General features: G+C 32.6%; 3 protein-coding genes across 3 annotated transcripts; 1 reads left to right on the plus strand and 2 right to left on the minus strand.

Annotated features, from left to right (window-relative positions):
* Positions 1 to 3,127: 3,127 nt before the first annotated feature.
* LOC132716173 (uncharacterized) lies at positions 3,128 to 8,501 on the minus strand. Its single transcript, XM_060699381.1, has 5 exons — positions 8,236 to 8,501; positions 7,080 to 7,152; positions 6,286 to 6,410; positions 5,723 to 5,836; positions 3,128 to 4,619 (listed from the first exon to the last, which is right to left on the minus strand). Exons 1-5 carry the CDS (start codon positions 8,413 to 8,415, stop codon positions 4,521 to 4,523), a joined length of 591 nt encoding a protein of 196 aa, XP_060555364.1. The 5' UTR covers positions 8,416 to 8,501; the 3' UTR covers positions 3,128 to 4,520.
* A 1,948-nt stretch (positions 8,502 to 10,449) lies between these two features.
* Positions 10,450 to 16,657, minus strand: LOC132716162 (splicing regulator SDE2-like). The gene is made up of 7 exons (XM_060699363.1): positions 16,498 to 16,657; positions 14,282 to 14,399; positions 13,602 to 13,713; positions 13,052 to 13,221; positions 12,446 to 12,581; positions 11,599 to 11,911; positions 10,450 to 11,016 (listed from the first exon to the last, which is right to left on the minus strand). The coding sequence occupies exons 1-7, from the start codon at positions 16,600 to 16,602 to the stop codon at positions 10,789 to 10,791; spliced, it is 1,182 nt and encodes a 393-aa protein (XP_060555346.1). The 5' UTR covers positions 16,603 to 16,657; the 3' UTR covers positions 10,450 to 10,788.
* LOC132716161 (disintegrin and metalloproteinase domain-containing protein 10-like) lies at positions 16,654 to 20,076 on the plus strand. The gene has a single exon (XM_060699362.1). It carries the CDS (start codon positions 16,675 to 16,677, stop codon positions 19,066 to 19,068), a length of 2,394 nt encoding a protein of 797 aa, XP_060555345.1. The 5' UTR covers positions 16,654 to 16,674; the 3' UTR covers positions 19,069 to 20,076.
* The last annotated feature ends 648 nt before the right edge of the window (positions 20,077 to 20,724 follow it).

A 20,724-nucleotide genomic window follows, 5' to 3' on the forward strand; every position in this document is an offset into this window, starting at 1 on the left:
ACCGGACAGCTTACTGTTGTGATGTACAGACTGACCTGGCTTTATTGCTGGTTGCAAAGGCTTATCTCTCTCTGGTCCAGCAGGGTGAGGCTTAAAGTGTTCTAGATGTTAAACTACCATGAATTATTATAATAAAAAAAACTTTACAATTTTCTGAAGATAAATTGTTTACTTCAAGTGTTAAACTTGTGCTAAGTGAAATGTGTCAAACACCTTCAGATCTTTTGGTCTACAACTTTTAACCCTTTATAAATGATTTAAGTTAAGACAATTATCGACTTTGGTGGGAAGTTACTGCAAGGTACCCTTTCATGTGTGTTTTATGTGGACCATGAGTACATCTTGAAGCACCAGCAATCTGGATGATTGAATCTTTGAAATGTAATACGGCCATGTTTTAACATTTACAAGCTTATGTAGTGGCTTAGGTACATTTGTATTATGCGTTATAACAAAACTGTTTATAAATGACCATATAATCTTGTAAGTATATGAATGTAGGACATTTGCAATACTGTTGAATTTCACTAACATAATTAAATTCATAACTGTCTCAGATGTGTATATAGATAATATAAATGTCCAGTGCAAATAGCTTGATCAGTGTGACTTGATAGTTTTAGTCAATAAATTATTTATTAATGATGATCAAACTTGAAAGATAAGAAACATATTAGATACCTAAAGTGATTATCAGTGACTATGATTTAAATATTGAGTAGCATGAAATAGCCAAACAAATTTTTACTCTATAATTTATTAAAAGGTAATAATTTGACATATTTTAATGATATGTAACTTGTTGTACAACAATCCTACAAACATATACCATTATAACACAAATAGTAGTGTAAACATTGACAACAAAATGTTTTAGATTATGATCTATAACACTACTTCATTTTGTCACTTTGAAAATTAAAAGGTATGAATAGACTAACACCTCGAACTATAGTAACTATAGTCTATTCATACCTTTTACTTTTCAAAGTGACAAAATTAAGTTGTCTTATAGATCATAATCTAAAACATTTTGTTGAGACATCATTCAGCATCCAAAATTTGATAAACTTTCCTTTTAAATTGTTTTTATATGCCAGTGATATAATTGCAGTAATTTAATAATCTGTCCAGATACACTGTAGACTGAACTAATACCATATTCCAGCAAGATGGATTTATCTTTAGTTCCCCATTTTCCAGTGGGTTTATAGTACACAATAATGTGTCAATACAATCATGTGCTTCAAGATATACTTATGGCCCACAAAACACAGAAAGGAAACCTGGCAGTAACTTTCCACCCGTCTATATTTGTCTACATAAAGGGTTAAAAGACAGACCAAAAGATCTGATGTTGTTTGACATTATACTTTACCTGAAAGGCTGGATCCTAGCAAGATACATAACTGAAGCATGCAGTTTTTTCCCTTTATGTACTGGTTAACATATTCTTCAAAATTGATATATAAGTTTTTTTGTACCAATGGCTTTATACTATAGTATACACATACTAGGCAACACCATGGCATGTGGCATAACTGTGGGATCCATTTCTCCAAGTTATCTCCTCAAAGGAATGGTTAACTTGTATTGTAAGTTGGTAAAGCCAATGTTCAACTATAATGAATTGATGCTGAACTAAAACTATTAGCTGCATACAGTACAAATTATTTACCAATATAAAAGCAAGACCACATGTTAATGTGGTTCAAACTAAATCTCCCTTTACTGCACTTTGAAAGAAGGTTCCTGCACTTTACACTCTTCCACTGAAGTACAACTGGACACAACATTGTCAGGTTATATAACTGGGTCAAATTATTTTTCTAAGAGTTATCTTCTCTTCCTAAACAATTAGTTATTTTTCATTGACACACAGTAGACTTGTTGAATTTACTGCCAAGTTACATACTGTATCAACACCTTTTATGAAGTGTTTCCTTGTTCAGAACTTACTGAATATGTTTTCCTGCATGGTAACCATATTTACAGACATTTCATGAATTCTATGGCCTATACAAAAGGTCATGTCACTTAAGTTTCTATTTTCAGTTTACATAATTTCAGCCAGTCACAGGAGGGGATCGTTTCATGATGGCCTTGATCTAAAGTTTTTATGCTTCTGGGATATTTTGTTCCTATAAATTTCTAATATTTATGAACAAACAAAGGTGATTTGTAAAAGGGCTTAGTTGTTTTTAACTAAATAAGTAAAAGCAAAATAACAATAAAATCTAAAATGTATAACAATTTAATCCTTCCATGCATAAACAAAACAGTACAAAAAGATATACAGGTATTAAGATTCTATATAAATAAGTCAAACAGATATATTAAGATTCATTATAAACAATGTGGGAAGTTAGTAAAGGTGCTTTTCCATCAAGATACTATAAGTTCATAAAAAAGGCCTGAGATAGGTCCAGAAATTGCAATTGTGACATAACTTATTAGTATGCATGTGTTGTTTTTATAACAACATATAAAACACATATACATTAGCTTAAATAATTGGTGGATTTCATCACATAGAAAAAATTAAAAATTAATTAAATTATATAAATAATAATGGCAAGCTAGTCATAATATGCATTCAACAAAAGTCGAATATGTTGCAATTTATTGCATTACATAACAGAAATTTACAACACAGATATTTATTTATTATGGTCACAGGACTTTCTTTGGAATCATAGTGTAATATATGTTTAGCTCATCTTGGCACAAAGTGGTCAGTGGCAAGCTTTTGTAGTGGTTCATGTGTCTGTTGTATCCATAATTTCTTCAAACAATATCTCCTTAACTATAATATTGATTCTGACCAAAGTTAAAACAAAATACTAAAAACAAGCTCTGCTAAGGCATGGTAGTATACGCTTTATTTTACGTATGTGAGCTTTGTTATTGTAAAATTATCAGTTTAGTCTAGAGTCAAACTTTGGATTCAAAGACTTAAAACTCACACAACTGAAATAATTGGACTCCTTATACAATGTTTACTTTTAAACACATCCAAAAAATGATGTAAGAAATGACATACTTTATATTACACAAAACAACTTGAATGAAATACAAATTATACAAGTATTTCCTCTTTAGCATCTACAGACTGACATTTTACCTGTATCATGAAAAACAGACAAGTTAAAACTGGCATATTAAATCTTTAACTATTCTGAATCGACCAATTCTAAAAGTGTGAGGCAAAAACACAGAACATATCAGAATATTGGCAGCGATTTTGAAGATTGTGAAAAAGCACTTATTACAGCACCTATCTGAACATGATGACTAGATGGCAAGACTGCAGCAAGAATTCTCCATTTGCATTAGAATTGCAGAAACTGGCTTATTTAATATTTGGTTATTTGGAGTATGTCAAGATTCTGTGCCTGAGATTCAATATTTTGCTAACAAGAGATTTTTCAAAGAGTTAGTAATATGTTACAACAATCTTACACTGGTTGCTAAAACAGTTCACATAACAAAAGCACCGTGCGAATTTTAGAAAACATAGTCTTGCAATATATTTGTAATATACATTTATCTCCAGAAACTTATGCAGAAAAGACGTAAGTTGTCTGAAAGTGATATTGTTATATATATATATTGTTTCTACAAATTGGTAAAAAATCTTAAAAGTTGCCAGTCTCTACATGATATTACATTGTAATTTAAAATGCCATCATAAACAAAAGCAAGAAATAATGATACCAATTTGGAGAATCTTTACATCAAATTAATAATAAAAGCATCTTTTAACAAGTTAGTTCACATAATAAAATGAATGTGACCTTATTGTTAAAATGTCTCCCTTCTAAACCTGGGATTGTAGGTTTGAGCTCTTCTGGAAAATACCAAAACTTTAAATTTATAACCAGTATTGGTTAGTTCCAGGAAGTGTCAAAAGTTGAAAAATTTGTTTCACAATAATGTTTAAAGAACCAAAAAATCACAGAAGCAAATCTTGTACATTTACTCGAAAACTACACTTCTATCAATTTGAGCAATAAAATAAAAAATGCTATATTCTACAAAAATGCAACTTTAACCTGCAACAAAATATCAGAATATCTTTTAAAACATTGAAACATGTCTAGTATGCAGGGTAGTTTTGAACTGCAAAACTAACTTCTAAAAATATATTTTGATTTTGGATTGAAAACAGGAGTATAACTACATGTAGTTATTCTAATTTCATAGTAATTACATTAAAATAAAAATCTTATCCTTTGTAAATGCTTTGGATGTTAAATTGTTAATTTAATCAATTGTTAATGGGTTCCCTAAACTGTCTGAGCAAAGGAGGTAACTAAAACAAATCATATGAGGTATAGAAAAAAATATACATATACAATGTAATAAATATGGTATTTTAAAATATATATAATAAATATTGTATTTTAACACATAATAATGTTGTTTCTGTTGAGATACCTTGTAAAAATATATAAAAATGAAATATCACAAAAAACAACATAAAGGTATACATTTTGATTAATATTTTTTTGATTTTCTTATCTGTTATCTAAGCTGTGTACATGACTTGGCAGGATCAATTTTTCTTGTGTATGTCTGTATATGGTCTGTAAATCTTTCAACTTTGGTCTAAAACACTAAAAAGAGAATAACAACATCAAAAGTTATCAAGAAAATCAAATGAAAGTTATTAAAATAAATTACAATTACTGGTTTCATTTCTATGTTTTTTAGAACTCAAATACACAAGACCTCAAATTTATCATTAAAAGTTAACCATTCAATGTAAAATACCAAAGTCAAACCCTTAAAAATATCTGAATGGTGTTAAATCTTCAGTATTGTCTACCTCACCAATAATCAACTTTGAGACATTTCATTTCAATATTTTTGAAATTGACCCTTACCCCACTAAATATGGGCTTATCCGTCTTTAAATCTGGGCAAAACCATTAGTCTTTTAAGGGAAATTTCAAGAAATGTACGAACTGAGTAGCAAAACAGCACAGACCACAGACGGCATGGATAATTGATATGCTGGCTGATCATTTTCTGTTCTGTTGCATGGCCACCAGCAGGCTAACGTTTATCAATTGACATGAACTAAATTTTGCTTTGCATTTTTTTTATACTTTATATTATTTTTTGTAGCATAGGTTTACAGCTTCATTGATTCAATCATTGTTTCCTGTTACCTTGCTATTGTAATTTAGGTCCTTTAAGAAGGTCAATCTTATTAAAATCAGATCACCGTTTTCGCCCTGTTACTCCTCGGCTACCTAGCGAAGGGTAGTAGAGCGATAGTTAGGATATGATTTAATGAGATTGGAAGAAGGTGGAAAAAGATGTAGATGAAATCTTCAAATGATAAATGATACTAAAACCATGAAATTTTGTATCACTCATGTTAACTGATGGCACTCATCAATTTACTGGCTATCTACCTAACCAGACAATGTTGAGAGAATCTGTTCCAGCATTGGTCTGTTCACAGCAATCACTAACAGTATGTTCTTGTACATGGGAAAGCAGCCTAAAGTACTTTGTCATGTGCAAAATTATTTAAAAGTACATTTTATATGTCCTGGAAATAAATTGACCTGCACTCCTCAGTAAGCAAAATTGTTGAGTTATCACATCATAGAGCTGTCCTGTCAGTAGGTACAATTGTTTTATCTTTAATATCAATGTCCCGCAAAATAAACACACAAGAAATGTGTAATTGAGGATTATTACTTACCTGGAATAGTGGATGTAATCGTTGTTTTGAATTAGTTGTATTATCTGCTTCTGGTATTAAACATGTATGATCATTCTGTTTTGGTAAAATCACAAGTTGGAATATAATATTACTCTGAAATGGATAAAAGAAAATACTTATACTACCTACTGAAATAGCAAAGTTGAAAACATAGAGCTGCCACAATACATCATAATAATACAAAGATATGAACCAATAGCTGTAGTTGTACTGTAATTATAGAACATGTTTTTGAATATTCAGTTCAGAGATATAGTTCAACTTGCATTGCAAATTTATACCCATAAATGACTCATACAGTTTTATCTTCAGAAATTATAAGTACAGATAGCAAAACTGCTCCAAACTGGATAGTAAATATAGTGCAACATCACTAGAGAGCAACATCCTTTTGGTTGTCGCAGAGAGGTCTTGCTTATTGCAAAGTATTTACTTTTGGAAGAATTGATTCTCTAATGGTAAAGACTATCCCTCTGTAGAGGTTGCATTGTATATGTTTTAAAATGATAGATCTAAAGGAAGTGGGAACACATATTTCATACCATGGTAACAGCTTCTATTATAACAATATCTTGAATTTGACGAAGTTCATAAAATGTTGAGCTTGTCCCAAGTAGACATGACTGTTGGACAGTGACACCAATAGATGCTATTATCAGTAGAGATTCTGAAATAAATAATACAATCATTGGATGAAAGTACAGAAAATAAAAACAGAAGTGCAATTACTTTTCCATGTTAATTTTAATGTTTGATGGTTAGATGGAAGCCTAGGAGCCCGGAACCTGTTGTTCACTGGTCACTCCTGACATGTATCAGTTAGAAATTGTAAACTCTTCAGAATTCTTGATCATGTGAATTGGGAACTACCCTCAGCCACTTCATATTAGTTTACTTTTTAGTGTAACTTTATAACTTATTCTTAGTTCCACTATCTAGGAAAGAATTAAGCTTATAGACACACTCAAAAGTTTGTTCCTGGAACCAACCAGTACTGAGCTACGAGAGTAAAGTTTCCTGTTAAAAGAAACAATGCCTCGCCCCTGACCGGGTTTGAACCTGTGCTGCTAGCATTTCCTTAGATTACTTCTGAGTACTCTGATGCATTAACCACTCGGCGATGCTGCCACAGTGTTAAACAGACTTGTAATTTCTAGTAAAGTTAAAAAAAAAGTAAGTAAAAAAAAGTTGTCAATATTTCTAAAATAAAAGTATACCATAATGACTTAATGAAGTTAGAGAACACAATAAATCCATCTGGGTAATTTGTATTACAGACTATTAAATGAGGCAAATAATAAGGGACAGCAAGATAAAATTTAAAAGACACTTTTACCTGAATATACTCTTCTCAACTGGTAAATAATGTATAGTAAAGCTGCAATCGTCATGATAATGCCAACATAAAACTGCAAAGTAATAAAATCAAATGTTTGCTTATTTCAAATTGGATTTTATCTCCCTATAATATGATATTTGTAAGAATAAGACATTTTATAACTTAAATCATCTTCGGATACCCACTGCTGATTAACATGCAAAATGAATTGACTTGCATTGATATACAGCCACAGGTGCCTAAAATATGCATCAATAAAAAAAATCCCGTTCAACAAAACCTGCATTCTTCAATGTCAAAGGTAAAAACTATCAGAAGGAGCGTTTTGGTTGGTTTTAATCACCTCATGTAATTGTGAGGCAACCAATGAAATAGCTTCTTTGATACACCTCTAATAAACTGGATATCGGCAAAAATTCCACGGCTGATAAATGTTAATGGTTCGGCCGTGGGTATCTGACAATGAACTTATATAGACAAAGTATGTTCTAATTTGTTTCACATTATAATTAACCCTTAGTCTACTGCCGTCAACTGATTCTACCCATTCAACCAGTGCAGACCGAAATAAGTCAGATATCTTAGCTGCCTGATCATGTTTTGCGCTGTTTGCTATTCAGTCAGTTAACATTTCAAGTTTACACTTAAAATAATGAGTGTTTTGGTCCAGACAGAAGTTAGATTGCAGCATACATTTCTTGATGATTTAAACTTTATAATTCATGTAGTTAGATCAAGGGGCGTGGCCGAGTGGTTTATGTTGTTGACATTGATCCACTTGCCCCTCATCAGTATATAGGGACTATGAATTCTTTCATGTGAGGAAGCTATCCAGCAAGCCAAGGAATGTCGGTGGTTCTACTTAGGTGCTCGTTCGTGCCTGAAATAATGCACGGAAGGGCACCCAAGATATTTCACAACCAGTTAAGCTGAAATGTCGCCACATGACCAATACTGTGTTGGTACGAAATAAAACCCAAGGAAAGAAAAAAAATTAAATCTACTTTATGTACAAGCTCTCATGTATTCATGAAAATAATAAGAGTTTTTAAGATGACACAAAATCTGGTTCTTTAATATCAGTAAGAAATAATGTGGTGATCGAAAGCTACAAATTTGATCAATCTCTATAACTCTCCCTATTTATCCTCACCTGGATTTTAGAAATATCTGTTGCTTTCAATTTTACAAATGTTGCAAAATAGGAGACCAAAATAACTAAAATGCAAACAATCTGCTTTAACCCTTTCTTTTTGGTCATTGTAATTTTAGCTCCCTGGTCCCGATAATCATCTACGGTAAGTTTATAGCCACTATTAACGGTCAGAAGCATATTAAAAGTAAATTATTTGTACATGTAAACAAATCTGCTATCTGACATCCATGCTATTTCCGGTTACAGACTGGTTAACATATTATTTAAACTCCGTGTTATTTAAACGCTTGGCACAAAGTGTTACGCGCAAAGAGTTAAAATTGAAGAAAAGAAGATCATTGAAGAAAAAAGAAGTAAAGCAAAGGGCCTGAAAATATATTCACACCAGCAAAGGGCCTAAAACATATACATACCTTCAGCGCGGAAGAGATTCTGAATCATATGAAAGTAATGTATGAAGTTGGAAGAAAATACAGGGTGTAAAAATATTTTTTCTTTAAATCTTTAAGATAACAAAATTATTCTCAATACTTTACCAAAAACATCTATATATAATTATTTTGTGGTTTGTTGTCAGTATCACAATGATAAAAATTTTTGTCAAGTTATATTGAAATCCCTCAATGCATGTAGAAGTTTTGCTCCAGACAAGTGTTTTTCAAAGAGATCTAAGTATAATGTTGTATTATTAGTCTCCTGGAAATTTTGCTATTGAAGCATAAATTCTGGTTATTATTGATAATCTTGTCATATCTTTATTTCATTTTATGGGTACAATATCATTGTCACTCATTCTCATGTTTTATGTATATTTTTTCTGTGTTCCGGTTGTTACATGTTCACAATTTGTATTTATGTCACACATTCTAATATTGAATAAAATCTTGAAAATCTAAGTGTGACCTTGACCTTTGACCTGGTTCATGCTTGGCCTTTACATCTCATGGTGGTGAACAATTCTATAAAGTAACATAAAAATTCCTCTGTGCATGTAGGAAATATGCTCTGGACAATACCAGGATATTAATGTGTAAGAACTAAGAACTGTAGTAATGATAGTTACCATGTGTGTTACAATCCATCATTTAATGATGACTAAATGGTCCCTATACACATCTTCATATTTTTTTCTGAACTTTGACCTCTGCATGCGACCTTGATTTTGGTTGCAGAGCCTGGATTTTGTGTGTGACACTCTGCCACACAATGGTGAACATTTGTGCCAAGTTACATTAAAATCCCACTATGAATGTAGAAGTTTTGCTCCAGACAAGTATTTTTCAATCAGCTCTAATTGTGACCTTGACCTTTGACCTGGATAATGCACAGAGCATGGTGGTAAAAATTTCTATAGAGTGCTATAAAAGTTATTCCAAGTATGCAAGAGATATTTCATGAACCTTAGTGGCCTCGACCTTGCATATATTGACCTAAATCACAAGTGTTACAGCCATGATAATGACCATTTGTGTTACAATCCCTCAATAAATGATGACTAAATGGTCCCTATACACATCTTCATATTTTATCTGAATAACGACTCCCATGTGTGGCAGCTGGGCCCTAAATTTAGCTTTCATCACTTCGCCTCACATTATTGAACATCATTGTTGGTTACCAACAGTATATATTTTGTACTTACTATTTTATCTAGTATGTACAGAAAAGATACTGTGGGTAACTGACAATGAGTGAACATTAGAGCACTCTGCCTCAAAATGGTGAACATTTGTGCCAAGTTATATTGAAATCCCTCTATGCATGAAGTAGTTTTTCTCCGGACAAGGATTTTTCAATTAACTCTGTGATCTTGAACTTTGACCAAGAGACCTGGTTCATGTGCGTCACACGGCTTCTCTTTCTATGAAGTTTCATTAAAATCCCTTCATGCATGTAGCAGATATGCTCCAGACAAAATTGGACACTGCGTTCCCATAACATATGGCTTATAAAACTACCCAAATTTGAAAAGTGTTGCAACTCGACTGGGCATAAAAATACAATTTTTTCTATTTATTTCTAGGTATATTTCTTAACTCTCTTTTGCATATATTTCTGTTTTAAGTGTCCCAGCTGGTCTATGTTAGAAATGAACATTTTATATTTTAGGCTTTTGTACCTCAGTGAAGTTCCTTTAACATCTTGCTCACTATAAATAGGACAAGTTAATTTCCTGACCATAAAACAGTACATATCACAAACAAATCTATGTATAATGTAATGAATTTTATTCAATTTAAAATCAATATGCAATACTGTTTTGAACATTTCACTTTTTGACTATGTTACATTAAAATTACATTTCTAAAAACTTTAAATTGCCAAAAGCTGTTCAAAAATTCATTTTAACCTTCAGGTGCTTAAGAATTCTATCTTGAAGAAATTTAATAAAAGTTTGTTTTTTGTTGTTTTTTTTAAAAAAAACATTTCTTTGATTTATGTCTGTACAAAGTTTTTAAATAATTTAATATAATGGACAATTGCTTCAACATTCTGCAATTTAACTAATAACTCTCCTGTGTGTAAATAATGTCTGCCATTGAAATAGTTTCACTTTCTATTTTTCACTTTTTTCCCATTAGCTGACTTTGCAAACAGATCTGAGTCTATTTGATCCTTCGTCAGGCCTTTCACAGAGAAAAGTCTTTGAGCACGCTGCTCCAGTGTACCACCACACTTCAAACCTCGGCTCATAAGTTCCTGCTTTAATCTATCCAAACCAAATGCTTCCAGATCCTTCACATTGGCAACATCCTCCAGACATAGGGGCTTCTCTTCCTGTAAGAAAAATGTCAATCACTACTTGAAATATAATATGTTTAGTCATGATGACCATTTTAGAACATTATATACCAAGTCTGACAAAGCCATGGGTTGAACAGCTGAAGTCATTCAAAAGTATTTGATATTTACTAACTTGAATAAATTTTGGAAAGATCCATACAATATTGCTAAAGACAATCTTATGAAAATTCTTCCACCAATTCATGAAATAAAGATGTAACCTGTATGAACTATGATAGAAGTTTTCATAGAAAGATTATTATTTTAAGGGACTCTATTGAGGTCTTTTGAAATGAATGAGAATTTTTTTAGACTTGTATACCATTTCAGGACATGATTTAGGTCTGAGCTTGTAACTTGTGTGTAAATTTCAGGTCCTTCCCTAACTAGGTTTTCCAAGAATAATCACTGTCATTGTGCAAAAATGAAAAGTGATACAACTCAAATCAGCCTAAGAATCGTACTAAAATGGATTTTCAATTTAACTCCGAGTATATTTCTTTATTAACTTGTGCCGATTTTTCCATTCAAGGCTTTATGACCCGACAGGATCTCCTTTAATACAATATAACTCACCTGTTCACATTCTGCTGATGGCTCAGACTGTGATGTAGTGTCAGATATGTTGTTCTTAACACCAGTGTCTTTACATTGATTAATGTCTGAAATGTCACTAGCATTGTTTGAAGACATTGTGTCATTTTCAACAGAATTCTGTGCATCATTTGATAATTTGAATGTTTCACTTTGTTCTGAATCACTTCCTTTGTTTATAGACTGGTCACCTTTATGTAAGCCTGGAACCATGTTGTTTTGCCCTGAATCACTACTATTGAAGGTTTCTTCATCACTGTCAAGGTCACTTATGTTATCTATATCTACACCAAGCCTACAAAAGAAACAATCAAAGTCAAATACTATAAATAGCAAGAGCTGTCTGTAGGATATCATGCTCTACAATTCTCAGTGCTAAGTAAATCAAGAGTCTGGATAACATAGAAGTTAAACAAGAGGGCCATGATGGCCCTGAAGTCGCTCACCTGTATATAGGCCCCCGGAGCGGGGCCAGTTTAAACCCCAGGGCTTTTATTTGAACAAACTTGGTAGACACCCATTAGAAGATGTTTCATGCTAAATATCTTAGCTCTAGCTCTTTGGATTCTTTAAAAGAAGATTTTTTTAAGTTTCTACTATATGCATATAGGGAAAATCAATGACCCCCTGGGGCAGGGCCAATTTTGACCCCAGGGCTTTTATTTGACTAAACATGTATGTGGGTACTCCCACCAACCTAAAAGTTATCTTACATAATTCATGACCCACTTGTTGAACCTAAACACACAGCAATGAAGGTAAATTTTATAAGGAGTTTTGCTTAAATAACTTCAAATAATTTATTCTTTCTTTACAATTATCAAATTACCATTCTACATCTTTCTTTTTCTTTGAGGTACCAGACCCACTGGCTCCCTGCTCCTCTGGTTTTCTCTTCACTCCCTGCATTTCATCTGACGTCACAGTTGCAGATGCACCTTGCTTACCTATAAACTTCTTCAACCCTGTAATGATAATAAATGTTAGTCAGTATACATTTAATGTACAATTGTATATTATTAATATGGATCACTCTCTCAAAAGCTTATGTTGACTTTCAACAATAGAGTTCAAATTGGTTCCAAGAGCAAAGCCTATGTCAGCTTCCAACAGCTTGCATTTAGAATCCAAGTCTAGAACTAAAGACTCTAAATTGGTTTAACATAATATCAAAAAGAGATCTGCCCTCTGTTAAATTGTACTATCATACAAGGATGCAAATTTCACTTGGAATGTTATTAAACTATTGCATAATATGACATGTAGAACATTTTAATACATTGTATCAGAAAATTATAAATCAATGAATAAATTTGTAGAAATTAAAAACTGAAGTTTATATTGAAACTAGTTATTGAACTCAATCAATCTGTAATTAAATTAAACAAATCAAAATATTTTCCCTATAAATGACTTGATGACATTCATAACAAACCTGTTTGTAAGGCATCTTCTTGATTCTCAGCCAGTAATGATCTCTGTTGATCATACAATGGATCATCAAATTTATGATTTGGCATGGCTCGTCTTCTGGCAAGACGTTCCTGGCGCTTCTCTTCGCGTTCACGCTCTCTCTCCGCCTGCTTTCCCAACCATTCTTTCAAACTAGAAGAAGTAAAAAAGAAATGTACCAATCAAGAAGTAAAAAGAAATGTGCTTCAAGATAATGTGCTTCATGACATTGAAAATTAATGAAACCTGTGTCAGTGTTAAGAATGACAACTACAATACAGTTTAAACAATCAGTAGAATTTTGAGTGGTTAGTATGTACTCAATTAAAACACTTAATTTTGTCTTAAAATAAATGCACATATATCTAGCCAAAGAGACTTCAGCAAACAGGTTTTATAGTACTGCGAGACTTGTTAACTGTCGCACAATGTCAAAATAAAAGCGACATATAATTTTATAGAAGCCAGAACTAACATTTATCAACCTAACTGTTTTATTAACAAGCTAAATTCAAGAAGCTGTAAAGACTTACTCTTTTTCATTGTTAACATCTCTCATTCTACGTCCGCTTAAATCTCTACAAGCCTCATGATTGGTTGTTTTCTCAATCTGTGCACCAATGGCACGCAACATAGATCCAAAACCTGAAAATAACCAAGATGCATATCACTTATTCATTTATATTTAACTGTACAAAAAAATGTTAAATTCTAATTATATAATAATACACTATACAAGTACCGGTAATTAACTTAAGCCTGCATATCACTTATTTATTTATATTAAACTGTACGGAAAAAAAAGATTGTTAAATTCTAATTATATAATAATAGACTATACAAGTCATTAACTTAAGCTTGCTGGTGTCAACAGAATGAATCTGCCCAGGTGACTAGTGCAGGCCAATATCAGCCTGAACATCTGCACAATCTGCTTATTATGGTCTGCACTGTTCGCTATTCAGTCAGTATATATTTTGTTGAAAATTTCCCTGAAAATGGTTTTATCCAAATTAAAGACAGAAAGTCCACTTAAGGTATGATTTTATCAAAAATTACTTGTCTATCTTGTGTACATCATGCTGGGCAGTAGTCTTTATATAGATCTTGAGAACAAGACTTTTATTATAATAATAATTAATTAATTATAATGTTCATTATCAGTATACACAAATAAAGGTCAATGACATGCAATTTTAAGTTGATTTATTACCTCCCTTTCCACCAGGAAGTCTAAGGTGAGTGTGGTAGACAGCATTTTTCTGGACTGGTTCAGAGTCTTTCACAATGCTACCATTACACACAAAAAATGAGCCATCCTTTGGAAATCCCTGAAATGTTAAACAAGTCAATTACCAAAATATTCTAAATATGACTTGTATTTTACAACCCAATTTAAGATTCACTATTTTTTTGAAGGACACATACATGTGATAACTGAAATGGGCCAAAACTGGACTTTCAGCTGGAATTAGGGGGTCAAAACTGCATTTTTATTGACTCAAACTTCAACATATGTTAGCACATTTGGCATAAAGAACCCACATTCTTGCATATATTTTTAACAACAGTTGGGTGTCTTTTTGGACATTCAATAAATCAAAACATGGAAAGGAAAGGTGCAAGTATTTCGGCATTTTCACCATCAGTGTCCTTGACAAGAAATTTCTTCGTATAAAAAATATATATATGTGAAAACATGTTGAATACTTATTCATGATTAAAAGAAAGTAATTTTCCTCAGACAGTAAAACAGGTTAACTAAAAAAAAAATTTGAATAATGAAAGACCTTTTTCCCATATTTAAATCATATGTTTTGGAAAATAGATTTTTGAACATGTATCATTCCTTTACAAATGTGTAACACAAATATTCCCAACTCTCTAAAACAGATGAACGAGACATGCTTTTTTCCCTTTTTAAATGATCAGGTTCAAATGATTTGGCCAACCTCTCAATGTGGCACAAATGAAAGAACATCAAAGCCTGACTCTAATATGTCAAAGGAGGCAGAGATTCATTATATCACGATTTTTTTATCCTGCCAGGACATAACATAAATACAATAGAACTTCTCTGAGTCAAACTTCCATTAGCAGGGATTGAAAATTCTTTTCAGAGCCACTTGTCCTGCAGGATGAGTGGATTCAAATTTCTGCTTGTCCTGCATGCTTTGCTACTTGTCCTATTTTTTTTTGCCTCGATTTTCAAGATAAACTACGCCTATGCAATAGTACCTCGCCGATGCAAAAGACCGCTAAAAATTCTCATAATCAATTTCTTTACATAAAATAAATTTAACAAACCATTACGGAAACAAAGCTTGTGTTTTGGGTTATGTATAAATTGCGCACTTTATAGGGCATTGTAAGACACATTCAAGTCACACCTGTATCCAATTAACAATGCCTTCAGAGCTTTATAAAGTGCGCAAATAATACATAACCTAAAACACAAGCTCTGTTTCTGGTTTTCCATTGTTAAATGTAAACAAACAGATTTTAAGAATTCTAGCTTTCTATTACATTGGCAAATTTCCACTTGTCCTGCCGGACTAGCTTACAACACTTTTGTACTCGTCCTGCATCGATATCTACTCATAAATATGAGCGGACAAATGGAATTTTTGAACCCTAATTGTTGGATTTTTCGATGTGTCTAAATCAAACGAAAGTCCTGATTTTTTTCCCCTACAATAGATTTTTTTACAAAAACCTATACACAAATCGAAATTTTATGTGTAGAATGTTTTGATGTGTTGAAGTTTTCTCGTGGTCCTTATAGAATGAATCAAGTACAATTTATCATAAATAAGTCAAATTCCTTCGATTTTTCTGACACCTTTGATCTCGAGACAATTTTCACACCTTTTATTGTGTGTTAATTTTACTATCGGCTAGTTTTGCTATCGTTCAACTTCTTCCCTTTTGTCATTAAATGTTATTAAATTTTGTCACAAAATTGAGACTGATTAATTAGAAGTCCTGATGTGTCGAAGTTTTTACACAAGTCCTTTCAACTTCAACTTACTTAGCGAAGTTCTACTGTAGCTGTACTTTTATTTTGTTTATTTGTCTTATTCTTAAGTGTCAAAACCCTTAAACAGTGTTTAATTGGCTTTTAGTGAAAATACTGTTGTGATAACTAGATTTGAACTGTGTTTAGTTTACAAGCCACATGTACTTTCATATATCTTCGGTTCCTAACACATACATTTTTAACAAAATTAAAAAAAATTAATATGAACATTTTAAGTAATATCTTTTCTTATTTAGTTTTGTTTTTATTTAATATAAAATGCATACTATAAACAAAACCCGGCGAATATCGCCAGGAAAAATAAAACAATGACGTCGCGAAAACACAAGTCAATAGTTGAAAAACTTATAACGGATCGTATTTTAATCAAGAAAAAAAATATAACCTACTTTATCGGTCGTAAGATAAGACTTAAGATCACCGACAGTTTTGAAATGGGCATGATCTAAACATAAAACATGCCGAGAACTGAAACTGTGAACGAACGTCGTCATTTTTTTTTTTGAAAGGCGGAAGTAAGCGTTTGAATGACCCAGAACAGACTGGGTAGCTATTATCAAGCTGAGATGGCGGGAAAATTTAAATCGCGTATTGTTTATCTAATATTTTCTGTTATGTCACTTACAGCTGCACATGAGGATAATGATCGAACAGAAAAGAAGACATGGTTTTCTCATTATGAAATGGTAAATGTTTTAGTGAAAAACAAACACTTTGTCGATGACAGACAACAAGCCGAACTCGATTTTAACACATCTGATGACAGATATCATTTTGATTTGGTTTTTCAAATCCCATCGTTTCTGGACAAATCTTTACTAGTTAATGTAAACGATAAGTATCATGTTCCCTTATCAAGTCTGGATGAAGGAATAATGTTTTATAAAGGTAATATGACGTCCAATGCATGTGAGACAGAGTACATCATTCACACCAAAGTTACGCGAGAGGGATTGGATGCAGTCATTATATGTGACAATCAATTTTATTATTTAGAGCCTTCCTCAAGGTATGAAACGAGTGGAAAAGATAAAACCCAACAATATACAGCCAAATCGTCTACATATTTACAATTTCGGTGCATATTTTATAAATCAAGTGATGTCCAAATGGATGTTAATGGAGCAAGAATTTATTGGGAAGGGCGAACTAATTTAACACAGATCACTGATGACATTGAAGTAATTTCAAACGGCAGATATAAACGGGAAACACGCAATCCTTTACAAACTGAGTGCACACTTCATGTGGTTGCCGATTACAAATTTTACACAAACACCGGCCATTCTGACATTCGGACAACGATAGCAGAAATGTCTTACATCATTTTACAAGCTAATTTGATTTTTCGAGGGACAGATTTCGACGGGGACGGGTCAGGTGATAACATTGGATTTTACATTTCAGATATTTCTATTTATACCGAATTTGATACTTACAAAATGGCGAATGCAGCGAGCGTCGAGTCATACCTAGAAAAGTTCTCCGAATATGATTTTTCTGATTATTGCCTGGCAACATCATTTACAAGTCAAAATTTTGCAGATGGTGTTGTTGGATTAGCTTGGGTAGGAAGTTCGAATATCCATGGACCCGGAGGAATCTGCCAACACCGCATAGTATATAAGTCGAAGGGAATGTACCTCAATACTAACTTGATAACTACCATGAATCGGGATAGAAAGATTCCCGCGTACCTATCTTCTTTGATTTTGGCTCATGAATTTGGTCATAGTTTTGGCAGTCCACACGATGACTTAAATAATGCTGTCTGCACTCCCGCAGGAGGTTACGGAAATTACCTGATGTATCCATACGCATCTGAAGGTGGCAAACCCAACAATAACATTTTCTCACCATGTAGTATAAATTATATGTACCCAGTTATCAGAAATAAAGGTACTTGTTTAAAGCAGACAGTTGCTTCACAATGTGGCAATGGTGTACGTGAGAAAAATGAGGAGTGTGACTGTGGTACGACTGTCACGTGTGTTGCGGTTGATCCCTGCTGTACCCCGAGTGATGTGAGTGATTCAGACCCCGACCACCCTTGTACATTCCGTAGATCACATGGGAGTAGATGTTCCCCAAAGTTATCACTGTGTTGTACGGGAGACTGCAAAATAGTAACTGCTAACAAAGTATGTAAAGCTCAGTCAGACTGTACAGAGCAATCGGTATGTGACGGCATGTCAAGTGTATGTGCCACTGAAGTCAAACTTCCGGATAAATTGCCCTGTGCTAGTGGTACCAAATCTTGTACAGGCGGACTGTGTGTAGGGAGTATATGTGCAACTATCAACCAAAACCCATGTTCGTGTTTAAATGAAAATACGTGTTACACGTGTTGCTTAAATTCTCTATCAAAATGTGTACCGTATAAAAATGATAAGAATGAAAAACTGGCATTAACAAGCGGAATATCATGTAATGCAAAACACGGATTTTGTAACGGAAACGGTGAGTGCATATCAGTCGACGAGACTAGCACAATGGACAGATTTAAGCAAGTTTTTACACATGAAGAAGTCGATAGTGTAACCAACTGGTTGAAGAATCAATGGTACTATATCGTTATTGCAGTGGTAGTAGTGTCATTTTTAATTTTAATGTTCATTAAAACATGTCGTAAAGATAGGACAGTTCAGACGAGTGCGTACATGTACGGGAGACTGACGGGGATTGAACGAGAAGCGGAACTTCAGAAGGTGTACCTTCAGAGACGGAGACTAGAAATTAAGGAAAGATATATTAAAAAGATTGACGCAACAGAGAACTTCTCTTTTCAGATAGATTTCCCAACGGCTGTTGCAAGAATGATGGTATTTTTCCCAACTGCGCCAATGAATGTGATCGTAAGGATACTTAAGTCAAGTTCTAGCGAAGAGTGGGCTGTAAGATGGCTTCTTTTAAGGAACTATCCGTTCAGACGGTTCTGCAAAAATATTGATAAGATATAAACATCATTGACATTAATTAGTTTATAGAATAAATATAATATGTTGTAAAACGTTTTAAGTTAAATACATGCATAAATATATAAACCAAAATGACGCAAAATTCGTATTTATATTGTTACAAAATAAATGATGTTTCAACTTTATTTTATTCTAGGCACGCCTATGTCACTATAAAGAAGTCCGCACGGTATTTGGCATTTTACTGCTTTCTAAAGAATTCATGTCATATTATGTAGATCTAAAGTTGTTATATATGGAATGATCAATTCAAACACTAAATATGTGCACTGTAAAATATTTTAAAAGTGAATTGGTCATAAGGTCTGTTATACCATAAATAATTACAAATTGTTCTGTAACAAAAATTTTATTATTCATCATAAATTACATTGAACCCTATTTTTCTCATGAATATCAAAATATATATTTATTGTTTTTATCAATACGCGAACTACTTATTTAAGATGTTCTCATTGTAAGCCAATTTGTACTTTTAAGATATTTGTTTTTGTAAAGATATCCATGACAAAGATTGTTCTTATGTTTCAGTCGTATATGTGTTATTCAAATATAATTATATCTTGGAAGAGTACTTTACGTCTTCCCAGATTATATTCATTCATTTATTGTTAGACGTATTAAAAACACCTTACAACAAAATATCTTACAGAGTTTCAAGTTTTTGATGTCATAATTTTAGGAAAACATTGCTTTTGTCACGGAGTCAATTGTCAATTCTTACATCCAATTATTTCAAACTTGTTGGTATTGAAAACTTGTGTTTAAGCAAACTTAATAAATTGAACAAAAACACATGTACATGTTTTTGATTTTATAAAGAGCTAACCACCATTTATTAACCGACCCGACCCCCTTTAATAAATAGTGCTTAGTTTAACTTTGAATTTCACTCTAAATTTTTAACAATTTAATCAGTTGTATATCTTAATAAACAAATTTCTCAAGCAACTAAATCAAGTCCTTCACAATGGCTCTGTCAGTCCCAATTGAACCATGCATTGTCCACCACATGACAAAACACAGTTTGTTTCTAACTATAGAGTGCTAATGAAACTTTAGAAATAAAATATGACATGTTTTTTAATCACAACAATAACATGTTATTTTTATTCATTGTGGAAAAATGGCAGTGGTATATTTATGAAGGTTACAGCAGATTCAAAATCGCGAGAAATACAAATACTTATAGAAACCAGCTGCTGGAGATTCCTATAGTAGTAAATACTTCCTAAATTAAAATGGATAAACATTCTGATAAAAGCAATGATGCTAGTCTAAAAAATTCGACGAACTTCATGATTTTAATACAAGCAATATTTTGACTGCTATGAACAATGCTTATGAAGCTAAAGATACTATTTCATCGTGTAATCTGAGAACCAACTTTCTATTCTTTTTAACAACTGTTTTTACTTTCCAAACGCATACAGTATCAATTTAGGTATACACGCAAACCATTATTTTATGAAAATAAATAGGGAAATGAAGACCGAAGTGCGAAGGAACGATCACATCCAGTCTGATCACTGAATACTTCAAGCCTTCAAAAAATGTAACTCTGCAAGCATTAACTCCTGCACGTGTTCATTTGATGTTGGCAAGGTGTAAATTCTACACCAATTAAAGCTAATTACA

The sequence above is a fragment of the Ruditapes philippinarum genome, unplaced genomic scaffold (genome assembly GCF_026571515.1).
Source record: "Ruditapes philippinarum isolate M1 unplaced genomic scaffold, ASM2657151v2 ctg128_1_1_1_1, whole genome shotgun sequence".
NCBI classification, from domain to species: Eukaryota; Metazoa; Mollusca; class Bivalvia; order Venerida; family Veneridae; genus Ruditapes; species Ruditapes philippinarum.

Bases quoted from the DNA above. Each gene is read 5' to 3' on its own strand.
- LOC132716162 (XM_060699363.1), bottom strand. From the start codon at position 16,602: ATGACGACGTTCGTTCACAGTTTCAGTTCTCGGCATGTTTTATGTTTA. The intron at 14,400-16,497 runs GTAGGTTATATT...TTAACATTTCAG, and splicing joins CTTATCTTACGACCGATAAA to GGATTTCCAAAGGATGGCTC. The intron at 12,582-13,051 runs GTTTGTTATGAA...TTATCATTACAG, and splicing joins AGAAGATGCCTTACAAACAG to GGTTGAAGAAGTTTATAGGT.
- LOC132716161 (XM_060699362.1), top strand. From the start codon at position 16,675: ATGGCGGGAAAATTTAAATCGCGTATTGTTTATCTAATATTTTCTGTT.
- LOC132716173 (XM_060699381.1), bottom strand. From the start codon at position 8,415: ATGCTTCTGACCGTTAATAGTGGCTATAAACTTACCGTAGATGATTAT. The intron at 6,411-7,079 runs GTAAAAGTGTCT...TATTTATTTCAG, and splicing joins GTTGAGAAGAGTATATTCAG to AATCTCTACTGATAATAGCA. The intron at 5,837-6,285 runs GTATGAAATATG...TATCCATTTCAG, and splicing joins TAATAGAAGCTGTTACCATG to AGTAATATTATATTCCAACT.